General features: G+C 35.8%; 1 protein-coding gene across 11 annotated transcripts in view; it reads left to right on the top strand.

Annotated features, from left to right (window-relative positions):
* Positions 1 to 87: 87 nt before the first annotated feature.
* The window catches only part of LOC110381423 (protein ultraspiracle homolog), a 37,076-nt gene continuing 22,533 nt past the window's right edge, over positions 88 to 14,630 (top strand). For 2 of the 11 annotated variants that reach the window (XM_049850689.2, XM_049850681.2), the window contains exons 1-2: positions 3,976 to 4,130; positions 10,043 to 10,353. In XM_049850689.2, the coding sequence (XP_049706646.1) occupies positions 10,173 to 10,353 (181 nt within the window). In that variant the 5' untranslated portion in view covers positions 3,976 to 4,130; positions 10,043 to 10,172. Of the gene's footprint in view, positions 407 to 3,975; positions 4,131 to 4,200; positions 4,333 to 9,721; positions 9,754 to 9,808; positions 10,354 to 14,630 lie in introns of those variants that run through there. The other 9 variants (XM_049850683.2, XM_049850688.2, XM_049850687.2 and 6 more) reach the window with 9 other exon arrangements.

Genomic DNA, 14,630 nt, shown 5'->3' with positions numbered 1-14,630 from the left:
GTTTGGTTAGTTTTCACGCTATTTTATTGCAATCGTTTTTCTATTTAGAATCTGAGACGATTTTTCTTGAATTTCCGAACGACAATGGACTGTGACGTGACGCGTTGTTTTATGTCACTAAGAATTAATTGAAATTGGGTTATTGGTGAATTCTTTATAAATATTAGCTACTGCTAATGCTGTAATTGATCAAATTATCGTTTTATTACGAGTGTGTTTCATAACATCTTCAAAGACATTTGTGTACAGCGAAGGGGTGTATTGTTTCATCTTCATATAGGTATATTTAGTTCAACGACCTTGTTACTGACAGGTTCATCGTTAGCCACTGAACTATTCTATGAAAGTGGTATATCGTAGACGATAGATAAATTAAATCCAATGATGGAGCCCTCGAGAGATTCAGGTAAGTGAGTTTGTATTATAAAATGTTTTTTCAAAGTTTGTGTCAAATCATAGGCTGCATTGGATGGTGCCCATGTCAATACAATACCGTGTTCCTTGTTTTACATGTAAAACAAGTGTTCCTGTAGGAATAAGTGGTGTATTCGCAATGTAGCACGCTAGTGAACGCATTGTTTGTATCACGTATTGTGTTAAGTTTATATTTGGCACAAGTCATGATAATACTAAGATAAGTAATAGATTAATACTGTTTGATTTAAATCACAGCATATTATACTCCGAACATCAATTCATGCAAAGCATTGTGTTGTGTGTATTGTAGTTCAAACTATACATTTTATTTACCAAATAACATAGGTTCATAATACATATGTATCGTGCTAAATTGCTAATGCATCTTTACAAATTGTTTATTATTAAGTTAGTTCTGTCAACATTATCATATCAAAGTCTTAAAAGCATACAGTAAAATCACACACTGTTTAAAAGCAATATGAAAACTTTAAGTGTCTGTTTTCATCTTACAGTAGATTTCTTCCATCTGATGAAATTATAAATTGTTTGCAATTCTATAAAAATATTGCCCTCCACTCTACAAAGGCCCTAAAGAACATCAACACATACAACCATAGAGAAAGAAACTTAAAAAAAAACCTCACAACTGAGAGGGAATTTGGTGAAAAAAAAAAATACTTTCATTTTCAGTATTGAGTTATGAAATGCTAGTTATTTTTAATAACAGCACAGACTTGTTTCTTAAGACTACAGACTATTAGAGAAACTACTTTAAGCATTAGGATGAAATATCTTTACTTTGCATGCGGATAATTCAATCATTGGCAGTAGTTACAGTTTTAAAATCTTCAAAGATTGATTTGTATTTTATTTACGTTGCTAGACAGGTGCTCTGATATTGTTAATTGAAAATTGTATTTAGAGAAGAACTTAAAAAAAGAAATACAAATAAATAGTGACATTATATTTTTGAACTGATCCCAGAATCAGAACAAATACATTTAAACAATGAAAATCTTTATCTAAAATTCTATTGAGTTCTTGTTGTAAACTCTAAGTAATTAGCAATTCTTTTGTTAACTTTCTTTTGTTAGAAATAATGACCTATGGCCATTCCATCTGTTTCCTATCTCTAGTAAGGAAAACAACATATCTGTATATTGAATATTGAAATCAGCCATGATTATATACATACAGTAGGTAAAATGTTACTGTTTATTTGTGGACCACTTGTATGCCAGTGTGTAGATCTACACGAGACTATGGATTTTCTATTGTTCTCTAATTAGCAGCATTCACGAGGTTAATATCAATATTACCTATCACCTATTTCATGATATTCAGAAACTCAAGACTATAATTTGGAGTTGGGAATGCAACCTTATTGCTATTAAATCCGAGCGAATATCAGTTTTGGATGTGTTCAGTGTACAGTTTTAAAAACAATAATTTCTGTCATGAATCAATTAATTTAATAAACTAAATAATATAGTTTTAGGTGTATGGACAAGATTGTACTTTAATGTTGATAACATTACAATTGTGCATAATTCATTACAAGTGGACCTACACTTGTAAACTTTTACATAGTCATGCTCATTATCAGAATTCTAGAGCTCATAACGAGCTATATTATAATGAACAATATTCTAATTATCATTATTACAAAGAAAAAATGTATCCATATGATTATTGTCATCAAGTATACAAATTAAAGTGTCTTTAAAAGAACCTAGATGGCGCTTTCATAATAGTTGCGTCTGCTGTTACTAGATGGCGCTGTGCAGCCGAAAGTTTTGGTATAACATATTTACAAACATCTCTATAATGCTGATTTATAACTTGAAATAACTTTATGGGGGAATGTTCTTAATTTCGTAAAGTGATAGTGGTTTCCTTTATAAAACATGAGGCTTAAACTGTATTTTGTAATCTAGACAAGTGATTTTTAATTAATGAAATTAAAAAACTAAACAAATTATCGATATTGTTATACAGCTCATACATACCAAAAAAAGTTTCAAAAACTACTAGAAATAATTCATATGATGACAATGAGCAAAAATCATAGTCTTTGTTATATTAGGTATTTAATAGCCGTTTCTCCTGTGCTAATTTCCCGCACCTGAAAAAAAGTCGTCTATGTATATGAACAGGTCATGAAAAGCTAAGACGACAGCAGTAACATTTTTTGTGTTCACATCTATTAATTGGCGCGAAACTGCGAAGCGTTTCCAGCTGGCAAAGCCAAAAAAAAACGAATTTATTTCAATGTTTTACCTTACACGAGGCTACGGGCTGGCTAGAAAGGAACAACAAAGTGCATTTAAATAAATAAATCTGCTTACCATTAGATACTTTATTACGCAAGAATTCGAAATCCGGATAATTGATTATGATTCAGGATAATAACTATCTGGGTGATGCATACAGCAATATTTATTTTATTTATTGTTTAAGAAACCATCGAAATCCATTGAACATCTTAGTAACTTCAAATTCTAAAGGGTTTTCATTCCACTACAGAATTTAAAATTGTATACCTACGTACTTGCTCAAGTACTCAAGTTTTTCCATAGGAGTCCCGCAAGGTTCAATCATAAGCCCCATTAATTTGGTAATACGCAACATGTCACATATACGACAGGCATGCCTACACAACTTACGCATTTTTAAAATGGAATATCGAAATTATTAAAACATCTTTTAATCTTTTACAATCTTACAAGATAACAACTAACACACTATTTGAAAGCTATGGAACACCTCATAGTAGAGCCCAGATCACCTATTTACTAACTTTCTGCAACAAATTTTTTCTATGTAGATGATCTTATAAGCGTATTCATCAAAAATTTAAGAAGTAACTTCAATCAAGTTTAAAGTCATTAGGTTTTTATAAACTAGAAAACAGAAATAAAGTTTACAATAACGAATCAATACACTCTAAAAACACATAACTCCTTTTATAATGTTACTTTTACCTGAAAAAAACTAATAATTTCACTAAACCATACATTACAAATTAGAAATAACTCAAATCAGCAGCATCAACCCCTACTTTAATTGTAAAAACTTTAAATGAGTTTATAAACTTGAATTGAACTAAGTTTGTATAAGGAGCAGATTTTGCCATCAGAATATGTACCTACGTAGTTACAAATTAATAAAACAAAAACCTCCTGACCATGGTAGCAAATAGTTAAACATAGTCAATTAATTCATTATTGATAAGAATTCATAAAGTAAACCCATTTAACACGCCGAGTGACATCATGGGTACCTACCTAGACCTTCTACGTGCAAGTAATAATGTGTAAAGTCTATAGTCCAATAGGTTAATAGACTAGTGAACAAGACAGATCCAAGGAAAGGAAAGGTCGTGTAGTCTGGCTGGTCACATTGCATGGTGCGGTTCGAAGGACTAAAGCACGTGCGATGCGGCGCGACAGGCAGCGCGGGCGGGTGGCAGGGCGAGGGGTGCGCAGTCGTGTGCAGTGGACCACTCGACGTCGCACAAGGTCAAGGAGAATGATTAACAACGAAAATACAGCAAAACAAACGGTGGCGATGCGGGGTACGAGCGGGGACGCGGCGCGCCAGTCAGAGCAGCGACGCCGCCCGCATCGGCCGCGAGACCGGCGCCGCTCGCGACACACACTAAAATCGATGCACGATCCGTAACCGGCATTTAACATTAATCAACAACCGTAATTTCAATATTAATCCTTGATGATAGACGTCATGACGGGCTCCGCGCGCATTCGCCATCCATGTTTGTGATGTGTCACTCGTGTTGACGATTTAGGGTTGTCTCACGATTTTCAACTTTGGAAATAAGAGAGCTCTTGGATCCCATGCAACTATACAGCCGTAAAACATATCATCGTCTGTTGGTGTTTCTATGATTATGTATGCGATATCAGTAGCACATATTTTCGCTAATATAGTGTAGAGATAAACTAGTTCTTAAAGTTAACCATCGATAAGTAGCCACTAACCGAAGATTCATGAATGTATTTTCGTTGAGCGATAAACCAGAATGGATCAGAAAGACACTCTGTTCCAAATCATTTTGTCATATTCAGCGAGTTGTCAGTCCTTTTAATCCACTATGATTTAGCATAATTTTTAATTAAGCAATTTTAGAGGTACTAGACCTCTAAATACAACTTGCCCTTTTAAGCTATGCATAAAATGATCAATTGCCCAGCTTTAAAAGGGCTTGGTACGCACAATTACTCATTACTCATATGAAATTAACGCTTTTGCAAATTTTATCATTGTAGTTAAAATCAACAACGTTAACTAACATACGCAATATAAACTTGTAATGTTTTAATGCCCTTAAGTCTTTATCTGACACGACTCGTAAAGAGCACTGCAAGGTTGCAAGTGTATTGACTCTAGTGTTTTGAATAAATTTATCTCGGTGCTCTATTGCTCTAGCCGCTGCATTTCCATTCGCGTATTCCCCATTTTCATATCGAGATAAGACAGAACTTTCCTCGTTTGATAGTTTGACGTCAGGATGATGTAACCGAGCACCGAAAGCGTGCCAAAGCAGACTGATGAGATCCGAACCTCGTCAATTTCATGATCACAGCAGGATTAATGGTGCCATGTTTTTGCCCTCAAACATAACAACAGTTAATTAATTCTCTATAAGGCTTTTAATGTGTCTCGCATTATAAAGTATTTGAGATATTTCCGTTCCTATCCATTTTGGATTATAAAGCACTGGCTAACTGCTTGTAAATAGTTAATTCGACTGCGATCTTTCATCTTGAATCATCTGGCTATAAAATTCTGATGCGTGCAAAATTGTCCCTTACCTGCTTTATTTCTCACGAAACGCAACTCGTCTTAAACACGACCATCAAGTACTTGTACTTTTCTTTTTCATGAACTTCAGTATATTGGTCTCGACTGATACACTCACTTACTTCTTAAAATTACATAATGAAGAATTAACCACCTTGAACGTATTGAAAACCATAAAAACCCATTTTTGTAATTTCATGAAGTAATGATAATTTTATTAATCTATGAAGAAAAAACCCTCTAACTCTAGGAAATAAACCAAAGACAAAACCGTCGCTAGAATTGCAAAATTACTAGGTAACAGTAACTGAAGCGGAACGTTTGATGTTTGTCATCATAAATTACGAGTATATCCCATGGTCGGTTTGTAATGAATTGATTACTGCCTTCCATTCCTAGCTCCATGTCATTACTCATTATTGTTATTATATAAATAAGAATTTTCATTTATTTCCACTCATTGAAAATTTGAACCTGTCCGACTATATTTTATTCGAAGACTAGACCTTTCGGAGGATCCTAAATAGATTGAGTTACCCTTTCTAATTTCAATTTTAATAATCTGTCTATCTCGGACGCCATGTGTATTTTTTCTTTCTTCTCTCATGATTAGACAACCTTTGTAGTTTGTAGGTAATACAGAGGAGTAATATAGAAATTCGATATGAAATTTTATTTCGAGGTTCGAGTAAATAGATCCCCTTAAAAAATTACATTATCGTTTCGAAAGTATCTACTTTATTAGATCTCAATATCTTAAATCAAGCTATCTTTGATTTTATCTTTATGCACAGCTGTTCTATCAAATAAAATGATATGATTTATTATTTTTATACCAGTTCTATCATTGTCAAGGTCTCCTCAAATTATCGCTTATCTATGCCGCTTGCCGGATTTCGCAAATGGCATATGTAGCAGAATTTTCTAACGTTCCGTCAACATTTTGATTTTGCTCTCGTTTCTCTTTCATAATCTTGATGTATGTAATTAGAATTATGAGTCGAATCTCTTCTTATTAATTCGTTCAGTTAAGCATTTTCTTCCTACTTTTCTTTCTCTCACTGATTTTCGCACTCCTATTTATTCTAGGAGCTAAACTTAATAGTGGTCAGGTCAAGGTCCAGATCTGCTTATTGTCAAAGTACAAGAAATGTTAATATTAAATTCTGATTCCTGATGAAAGTCCTTCATACCGAAATTATTTGCTTCATAATGGGACGACGACGTCCTTTGATCCTCCATCCAGTCCATTTTTTGTGACTGGACGTTTGATTTATTGGGTCTTCATTGTAGCTGATCAAATTCCCCAAACAAACGAATGAAGCTGATTCGTTAATAGCAGCTGTAACCGCTTATTAAAACATTTTTAAATTTATTACAGCTTGTTAAGGAGTGTTTAGTTTATTGTTGTTGCGTGTACCTAATCGCAGGCGCGAGTGGCGGGCGGCACGTCACGCCGCGGGAAGTGTTACTCTGTGGCTTGGTCACGGCCAAGGTCTCGTGTCGACATATAGCGTTTGGCGTCATTATGTAACGCTTGGCTAAATGACGAAACGCTCTACTTCTCATTATTTTTAATAAACATCAAAATACATGATATGGATATCATTTTGTGTGGGTGTAAATAATGTGATTTGTGGCCCGCTGAGTTATACTCAGTTTTATTTGCTTTTTACGTAGAATTCACAGAGATATTTGATTTTATATGGAATCTCATCAATATTGACTTTTGTATTGTTCACGCATACCTGCTTTAATGTTATAACAAATACCTTCGTGTGATCAAAGGACACAAAACAATAGGCCATCTTAATTCCGAACTATGTTTGGACCACATGATCGCTTTTGCAAGCTCGTTCTATGCGTTCTTCATTTGGACAAGGAACAACCATAGGCTTCTTCTTTTAGATTGCCCTTAAACCCTTTCTTTTCTTACTTCTACAATTTAGCTCAATTCATGTAAAACATTACTTTTCACTGTATGTATTTTTATTAAAATGTACATTAGTTTAAAAATAGCAGAAACAAAATATGACTGATATAGCCATAACTAATGTTTATCACGATTATCTGACTAATTCGTTAACACTATCGGACCTCCTGAATCGTTTATTGCTTGATTATAATAAATTACTATAATGATCAATTCGAAATCAAATCACGCGTCAATAAGTATATCCCCGTGCAGCTTTGTAATATAATTACCACGTAGTCTCATAATGAACGCATCTATGTGTTGAAAATGAGCATTGTTTTGTAGTTGGAGTTCCGGTTGGTCTCCCCGCTCCCGCTTCCACCGGCTCGCCCAGTGCAGACTGGCCAGCAGAGGCATCGCTCAGCGATCTTGTGCACGAACAAAAAACACCTGTAGTCGTCAGCGAATCGCCAAGGTCGCAGGCCCCCGCGGCGCGCTTCTTTGCGTTCCGTTTACCCATATCTCGCGGCGAATGCACGCGCCGCCCCCGCGCCTTGACTCACCGTACACCCGCACGTCGCACGTCTGCTACTCCATGGGACGTACCTACGCTAGGAAGAAATTTTGCTGTTCTTATTATGTCTTCAAAAGTATGTAGGAGGGGGGATGAGGCAGGCGGACTTCCATCTCCACATACTCCACATGCACGTATGCACGCACGTCATGCGGACCAAAGAAAGTCTAGGAAAGTGGAAACATTCCTCGGTAACGCGACAAACTGCTCTACGCTCACTGAGCGCTGCGTAATTCTCACTTATCGAGCTCTAGCATCGTTTTTAATCTACTTTAGTGCAAAATGTTCAACGCAAGATTCAATTGAATTTACTTTCCTTGCACTTTTATAACATGATATTAATATCTCATTAACAGAATTGTCGTTGCAGTATATATTATTTCCTTTGTCAAGTTTATTACCGGTAGTGTTGGTGTCCGCTTAGTCATTGTCGGAGCGATTCCCTTTGTGCGGCCCATCAATCCCGACAATATCATAATGGCTCAATTCATTCATTTCGTGCCTGAAGGCGACGTTGTGGCGTTTTACGAAAGCCTTTGTCGCTTTGTCGATGGCGTATTTTCCTTCGTCTGGTTTCTGTATTGATTTGTTGCCTTGTTCAACACGCTCTAAGTATAAGCTTTCTTACATAGATTGATTTACGAAAGAATCCTCTCTTCTCACAAGAGGCTATCAATTACATAGACTCGGGGTCGTCAAGGATACGGCTTGATTGACAGGTTCGGGTAATGTACTTCTATGATATAGGTGCTTCTCAACACCCTAAACCGACCGTAAATGGATATGGATGAATTTACGCCTGGCTGGATTGATTTCTTTTGAATTGAAAGTGAATTTTATCAACCGCCTACGCAGTATGCCGTAAATAAGATATTATTCGCGCTCTTTGAATTTTGCTTTTTGGTTTTCAAAGGATTTACTCTTATATCAAATTTTTCTTTATATCAGCAATAAAATATTTTTATTAAAATCAACGAATGAAAGTGTTTATTTGTGCGTCTGTCTATATTGATCACGATTAATCGTTTACAGAACGTCGCAGTATGTGGTCCAGATGTAATCTAATATATCGTTATCTTATTTATCTTCTGAGTCTAACCCTACGATGGCCGTTTTTAGCACAGCAGTTCATAATTATAATATAGTGCGTATAGATAGTATCCACAGATATAAGAATATCTTTATTTCATATCTTTACCAACTTGTCTGGTGCAAGCCATTATTTTCGACTAGGTGTGCTAAATACTGCAAATCTATTCTTTATTCTATTCCTATAAGCAACTGAGTTCTTTAAAAGCATCTAAAAATATTATTTTGCAATATTAACTCGTCAAGGTGTGTTACACATTGTTTGGCTTAAGACCGGAAAACTTTTTGTCGTCAAACTATGACGAACGCCCTCAACACGTGCAGCGGACGTCCCTATACGCACAGGCCCAAGGCCGCATATGTCGTATGTACAAACAAACATTTGGTCATGTTTTGAATTATCGTCTTTGATGGCCAACATTTTAAACTCAACCGTTGCCTGTTATCAATTGAAAAGCTGAAACTTTTGACAATATTGATCACTGTTCAAAGCTTTTCCAGGCATACCTTATCTGAGCAAAAGCTTCACAGGAGTCGTTTTTAGACGAATATTTGTTCAAATGAATAAGTACCATTTAATCGTGCTAGGTTTTACTAAGTGACATAGCGAATTTTTATATGGTAGAGGCTATCGCAGGGAGTTCGGTCTATGAGTGACGTAAAACTTAATTACAGAAACGCGCCGCAGCCACGATCACGAAGGCCGACTGCTAACAACTACAATTATTTAGATGATTCCATTCTAACATATAACTATAACATTTTAGATTATCTAGTTCAATTCAAAGTTATTTTCAGCTTTAAAGGCAAAAAATGTGATTATAGCAACTCGTTTTCAACATAAAATCAGATTTATTCATGTATGATTGTATGCGGACCTTGAGCACGTCGGGTGAGACCTTCACGCCGGTAACCGCGCGGAAGTTGACGGGTACATTTTTTGTCAAATTCGAGCTTGTTGAATTTTAGTGCGCATTAGTCACTAGCTAAGCATCAGCGTCGAAGCTCGTGGCGCATTGTTGACGAGTTGCATTGCGATATCGTCGCGTCGGGTGCAATAACAGGCGCTATCACAATGTCACTACGACGTCTGCTTTGTCCCCGGTCGCGGCGCTGACGCTTTTTATCCGTATCTCCGGCATCGCCGCTTCGACACATTTGCACGTATTATTTAGAAGCCTAGCGTCATTACCATAATTCACGGGTTCGATTTTTCGCAGCGTAAATTGATCGTGACCATCGCATCGTGCGCTAGTGTGTCCGTCTAACTTGTGAATCGGTGCAGTTTGGTTTAGTACGTCGCCGAAGTGCAGTGGCTTGATAGTGATGTGAGGATGCTTGTGCGTGGCCATGTCCGTGGCGAAGAAAGACAAGCCGACAATGTCGGTGACAGCACTTATCAACTGGGCACGGCCCCTGCCGCCGGGCCAGCAGCAGCAGCCGATGACGCCTACGTCGCCCGGAAACATGCTCCAACCGATGGCAACGCCGTCTAACTTACCGACAGTCGACTGCTCACTCGATATTCAATGTAAATATAACATTATGTAATTGGCATCGGAAGATCAGCTTTTTTCCATAACAGATTACAGCCCTTGCAGTTAGGGCTGCCATTTCGAATTTCGCCAAACCCGGACAAATATTTAAAAAAACCCGGACACTTGGCGTGAATCTCATTTTTTCCCCGGACGAGGCCGTTTTTTTTTACCAAACAAGACCTAATTTTTAATATTACTATTACTACTATTATATACTTAAATTCAATGAGGTGCTTCCTTACATGCAAAGTCAGGGCCATATCTAGCTCAAGTAGTACCTAGTATTGAAAGATTATGACTTAATATTTCGAAGGTCATAAATAAGAAAGCTCATATCAAGCTAGGAGTTACCTTCTTGTTAGTAATAGGACTTTAAACCGGCGCTACCTTTTTGATAGGTTAGACAAAAATGTTGAAAAATACAAACCACCGTAAGGTGAAGTCGCCGCGAACGTAGCGAGCGCGAAAATTTTTGAGTTTTGGGTCACTAAAGCACCTAAACTTGTATAATAAAAAAAATCGCAAAGTGAAGAAACCGAGAGCGAAGCGAGCGCACCATTTTTTGAATATTGGGATATTAAAGTATCTACACGTAAAAAAGATAGTGTTAAGAAAGGAAGCCGCGAGCGAAGCGAGCGCGAAAATTTTTGAGTTTTGGGACACTTCGACTTCTGCAGTCTGTGTGTCGATTGTAATTCAACTCGTAAGAAAAATGTCCGGGTTTTCCCCGGACACTTCTTGAAACCCCGCCCGGACGTCCCCCGGACGGCCTCCAAACGAGGACAAATCCGGGGAAACCCGGACGGATGGCAGCCCTACTTGCAGTGCATCTTTAGAACGGTTGTGTAATATTTTGTATGTATTTTCTGCGTTCCTTAGATGACTAATGCACACAAATGAAAATATTACATTACACGATTGGTACTTGATAGGTACATAACCTACCTACCGAGAGGTTATAAGAAACGATAGTTTTTATCTATTGGACTCTACAAACAAGTTATCCATTACTACAAAGCAAGTCAAAAACAGACGCTGTTCTTAAAGCGATTCGCAATACTTGTTGTCCGTTTATTTATACTGATGACATTATAATTCATCATACAAAGGTTAAAAACGTTAGCGGATCTAAATTGCAATTACATCCACAGATTTTATAGGGTACGCAGATACAAACCTTATTGCAAATAGTGCAGGCCAGGAGTTTTTTGATATAGAACATCAGTTTAATAAAATTAATGTAAGAGGCATGCGCCCAAATTAAAAAATATGCTAAAAGACACTTTCCTATGTTTTCCCGGGCAATACAAGGCATAATTACCAACAATATAATTTTAAGTCCTGTCGTAAGTTAATGCAGTTTTAAAACCAGCATTTCAAGTTTCAAGATTATCCAATTTTATTCAAGCCCTGTTTTCATGATTTCTTGCGATGAAAATCAGCAGAACTAAAAGCAAAAGAATTGAGATGACTACAATAATGAAAAATATTAACTCGTGCCCTCATAACAGCTCACTTTAAAATAATATTTAAAGAATGTTAATTTGATTATGCATGATATTTTCCACAAGTAACACGTCGCGTTTCGCTGCTTTGTCCACGCGTGTGTGTTAATAATCTTTCTTTTCACTGATTTTCGTTAATTAACGAGATTAACATGAAATTATACGATAGATCTCGTTTCGCGAGAGTGAAAATTGTTATTACGCGCCACAATTATATCTCTTTGAAATAAAACTCAATTATAAAGCTGATACGAGTTGTCGTTCTCTTTTATTTATAATATGAACTAACTGTATAATAACAGTTTGTGAATTAGATTTCATGAAACTTGTTTATAGTTTGAAATAAGATTTTACACCGAGATAGGCACAGACGATTTCAGTTGTGGTCATGTCTGAGACGCAATCGTTTTTCCAAGAAAATGAGTATACGTGGCCGAATAAAAACATATGTACCGGCAAATGCAAGTTGGAAACACACCAAGGTTTGTTGTATGACCCTGGTCATATTAAGAGTTCTGCTTATCAGATACGGAGAACGGTGTCGTATCAAGAAAAACAGGGATGATTTCATAAAAGTCGTTTCCCATGAAATATTAAATCCAAGCGCAACTTTTCTGAAAACATAATGTAGGTATTGTTTATTTCTGTACTTCGGAAAAACGTTTTGATTCAAAGAAACCCTTGTAGGTTTTCCTCAAAAGCTCTGCTTTCAACAAGTCTAAAGGACCGTGCTTCATCACTACTTAGAGGTTTTCAACTCCAAAATTAGTGGTACATTTGAAATAAGTAACAATGAAATGATAAGCAAAATTAATAATTAAAATCATTTCCTGGTCCCCAAAAGTAGATGTTTCAAATGATGGTCGATAGAAACACTTAAACAAATTGAAAGGTGTGAAATTAACAGTCGTCATTATGTAATTAGCAAATGACATGTAATGTGAAAAACAAATATTTTTCTAGCTCAATGTGAAATTCAAACGGTAATATCAGTGGCTGGGTTGTCCCAGGTCATTAACTGGAGTTTAATGAAATTGATCTTGTAGATTATCACCAAATTTTTCGTAGCTCAGATATTGGCACTGCAAGAACCTACTAGAAAGGTCGACCATTCTATTAAATACATTGACTCCTTCCATTTTCGTTTACGTGTTTTCATAGGTTCTTAGCAGCCTATTCAGGGGTGGAAATTGAAAATGTTTTGCTTGACACAGGTATACAATGTCTTCCGTCAACATAGCTGTGAGCGTTATACATTTCAACTCTGAAACTTCATAAAACGCTTTGTTATGAACCTTGAATGTTTCTTTACATTGTAAAAGTTACGTCTATTGTGATTTAAATGTCAAACGCCGTGTTTTGTACTGTTTGTTGTACATTGTCGCGGTGCTGATTAATATTGACATTATTTGTATTGCCCATATATTTATTAATAGACATAATTAAATGAAACAATGTAATTAATGACTGTAAATTATTAATCCTAATTAATTATGAAAACTGTTGTAAGTTGGATACAATGTTGGGTTTAATAAATAGCGTATTACACCACATTTACATTAGGCTAGCTTAAAGTTTGACGTATCAGGCTTAAAAACAGTACTATTTCTATATTTTCTTTGATAAACATATTCATATTTGATATATTTTCAGTAAATACGTAGAACGTCTATAACAAATGACAGTCATGTCTACCTGAACGGTTAGAAATTGGAATTATTTGCATCTCTTAAATATGTTATTTCAAGATTGTCAAGGATATTTTTTCCTGACATGGGTCGTATGTTATTATAATTTCTAATGTTAGATACGAATTAACATAAGTGGTTTGCTCTTGATTTTATTAAGTACAGAATCACCATTACGCTAATGCGCAAAACCCTGCGAACAAATGGCTGAACTTAAATATACTTATATCAAGTACGCGGCAAAAAACTATTCGATTATTATTCGAATCAAGATTGTAAGTCACTGGGCCTCTGATACGTTTACTGGAAAAACAAAGATGTATTTATAGATTACCGCATGTTTACTAACTAGTTAGTCAAGAATCGAAGATTATAAAAAAAGGACTGGGCCCAGAATGCCCAGCCTTCGCGAATAGGAATTTAAGTGATCGGAAATGACGTATTGGGTGATCTCTTTTTCTGGTGGTGACGTAAGCACTAAAGTTCTCGGACATACGGTATTACGTATCTACAAGATAAACGGATGTGTTACCAGTGAACCGACCGATGCAACCGCCACTCATAAAGATACCATTTGTTTTTAACAATCTGCATTCAAGTGCATAATATCTTATAAACTCTGAAATATAAAGATGTTTATAACGAATATAGATTTATTCAGTATTTACAGTAAATTGTTTTATGACTTCAAATTGGTTATATTCCTAGCCCTATTGTTTTATGTTAGGTTGTAATAACTTTTTCAATTACTGCCCAAGCATTAAAAGTCCCATAAAGTAGACCGTTGTTCTTTATTTATCTTAAACGATAATTTATTTTCTTTGCTATTTGTATTATGTGGATAGATAAGACAGGTACCGATGCAATACATCAATATAATTGCGCTTACGCATACATGTCCTCCTAATGATGTCACATTTTTAAATTTAGAACATGATAGATGAGGAGCATACTAATTGTTGTTATTAAAAAAATATGATCGAAGTTGAATGTGGTTTTTAACCCACATAAAGTTTCATAACATTAATTTATTGTGTTTGTAAGCAAATTGATATATTAAAGTTATATTTTATAAAA

This window comes from Helicoverpa armigera, chromosome 6, assembly GCF_030705265.1.
Source record: "Helicoverpa armigera isolate CAAS_96S chromosome 6, ASM3070526v1, whole genome shotgun sequence".
Taxonomy (NCBI): domain Eukaryota; kingdom Metazoa; phylum Arthropoda; class Insecta; order Lepidoptera; family Noctuidae; genus Helicoverpa; species Helicoverpa armigera.
The sequence above is the reverse complement of the archived record's forward strand: the minus strand, read 5'-3'. Positions and strand labels throughout refer to the sequence as shown.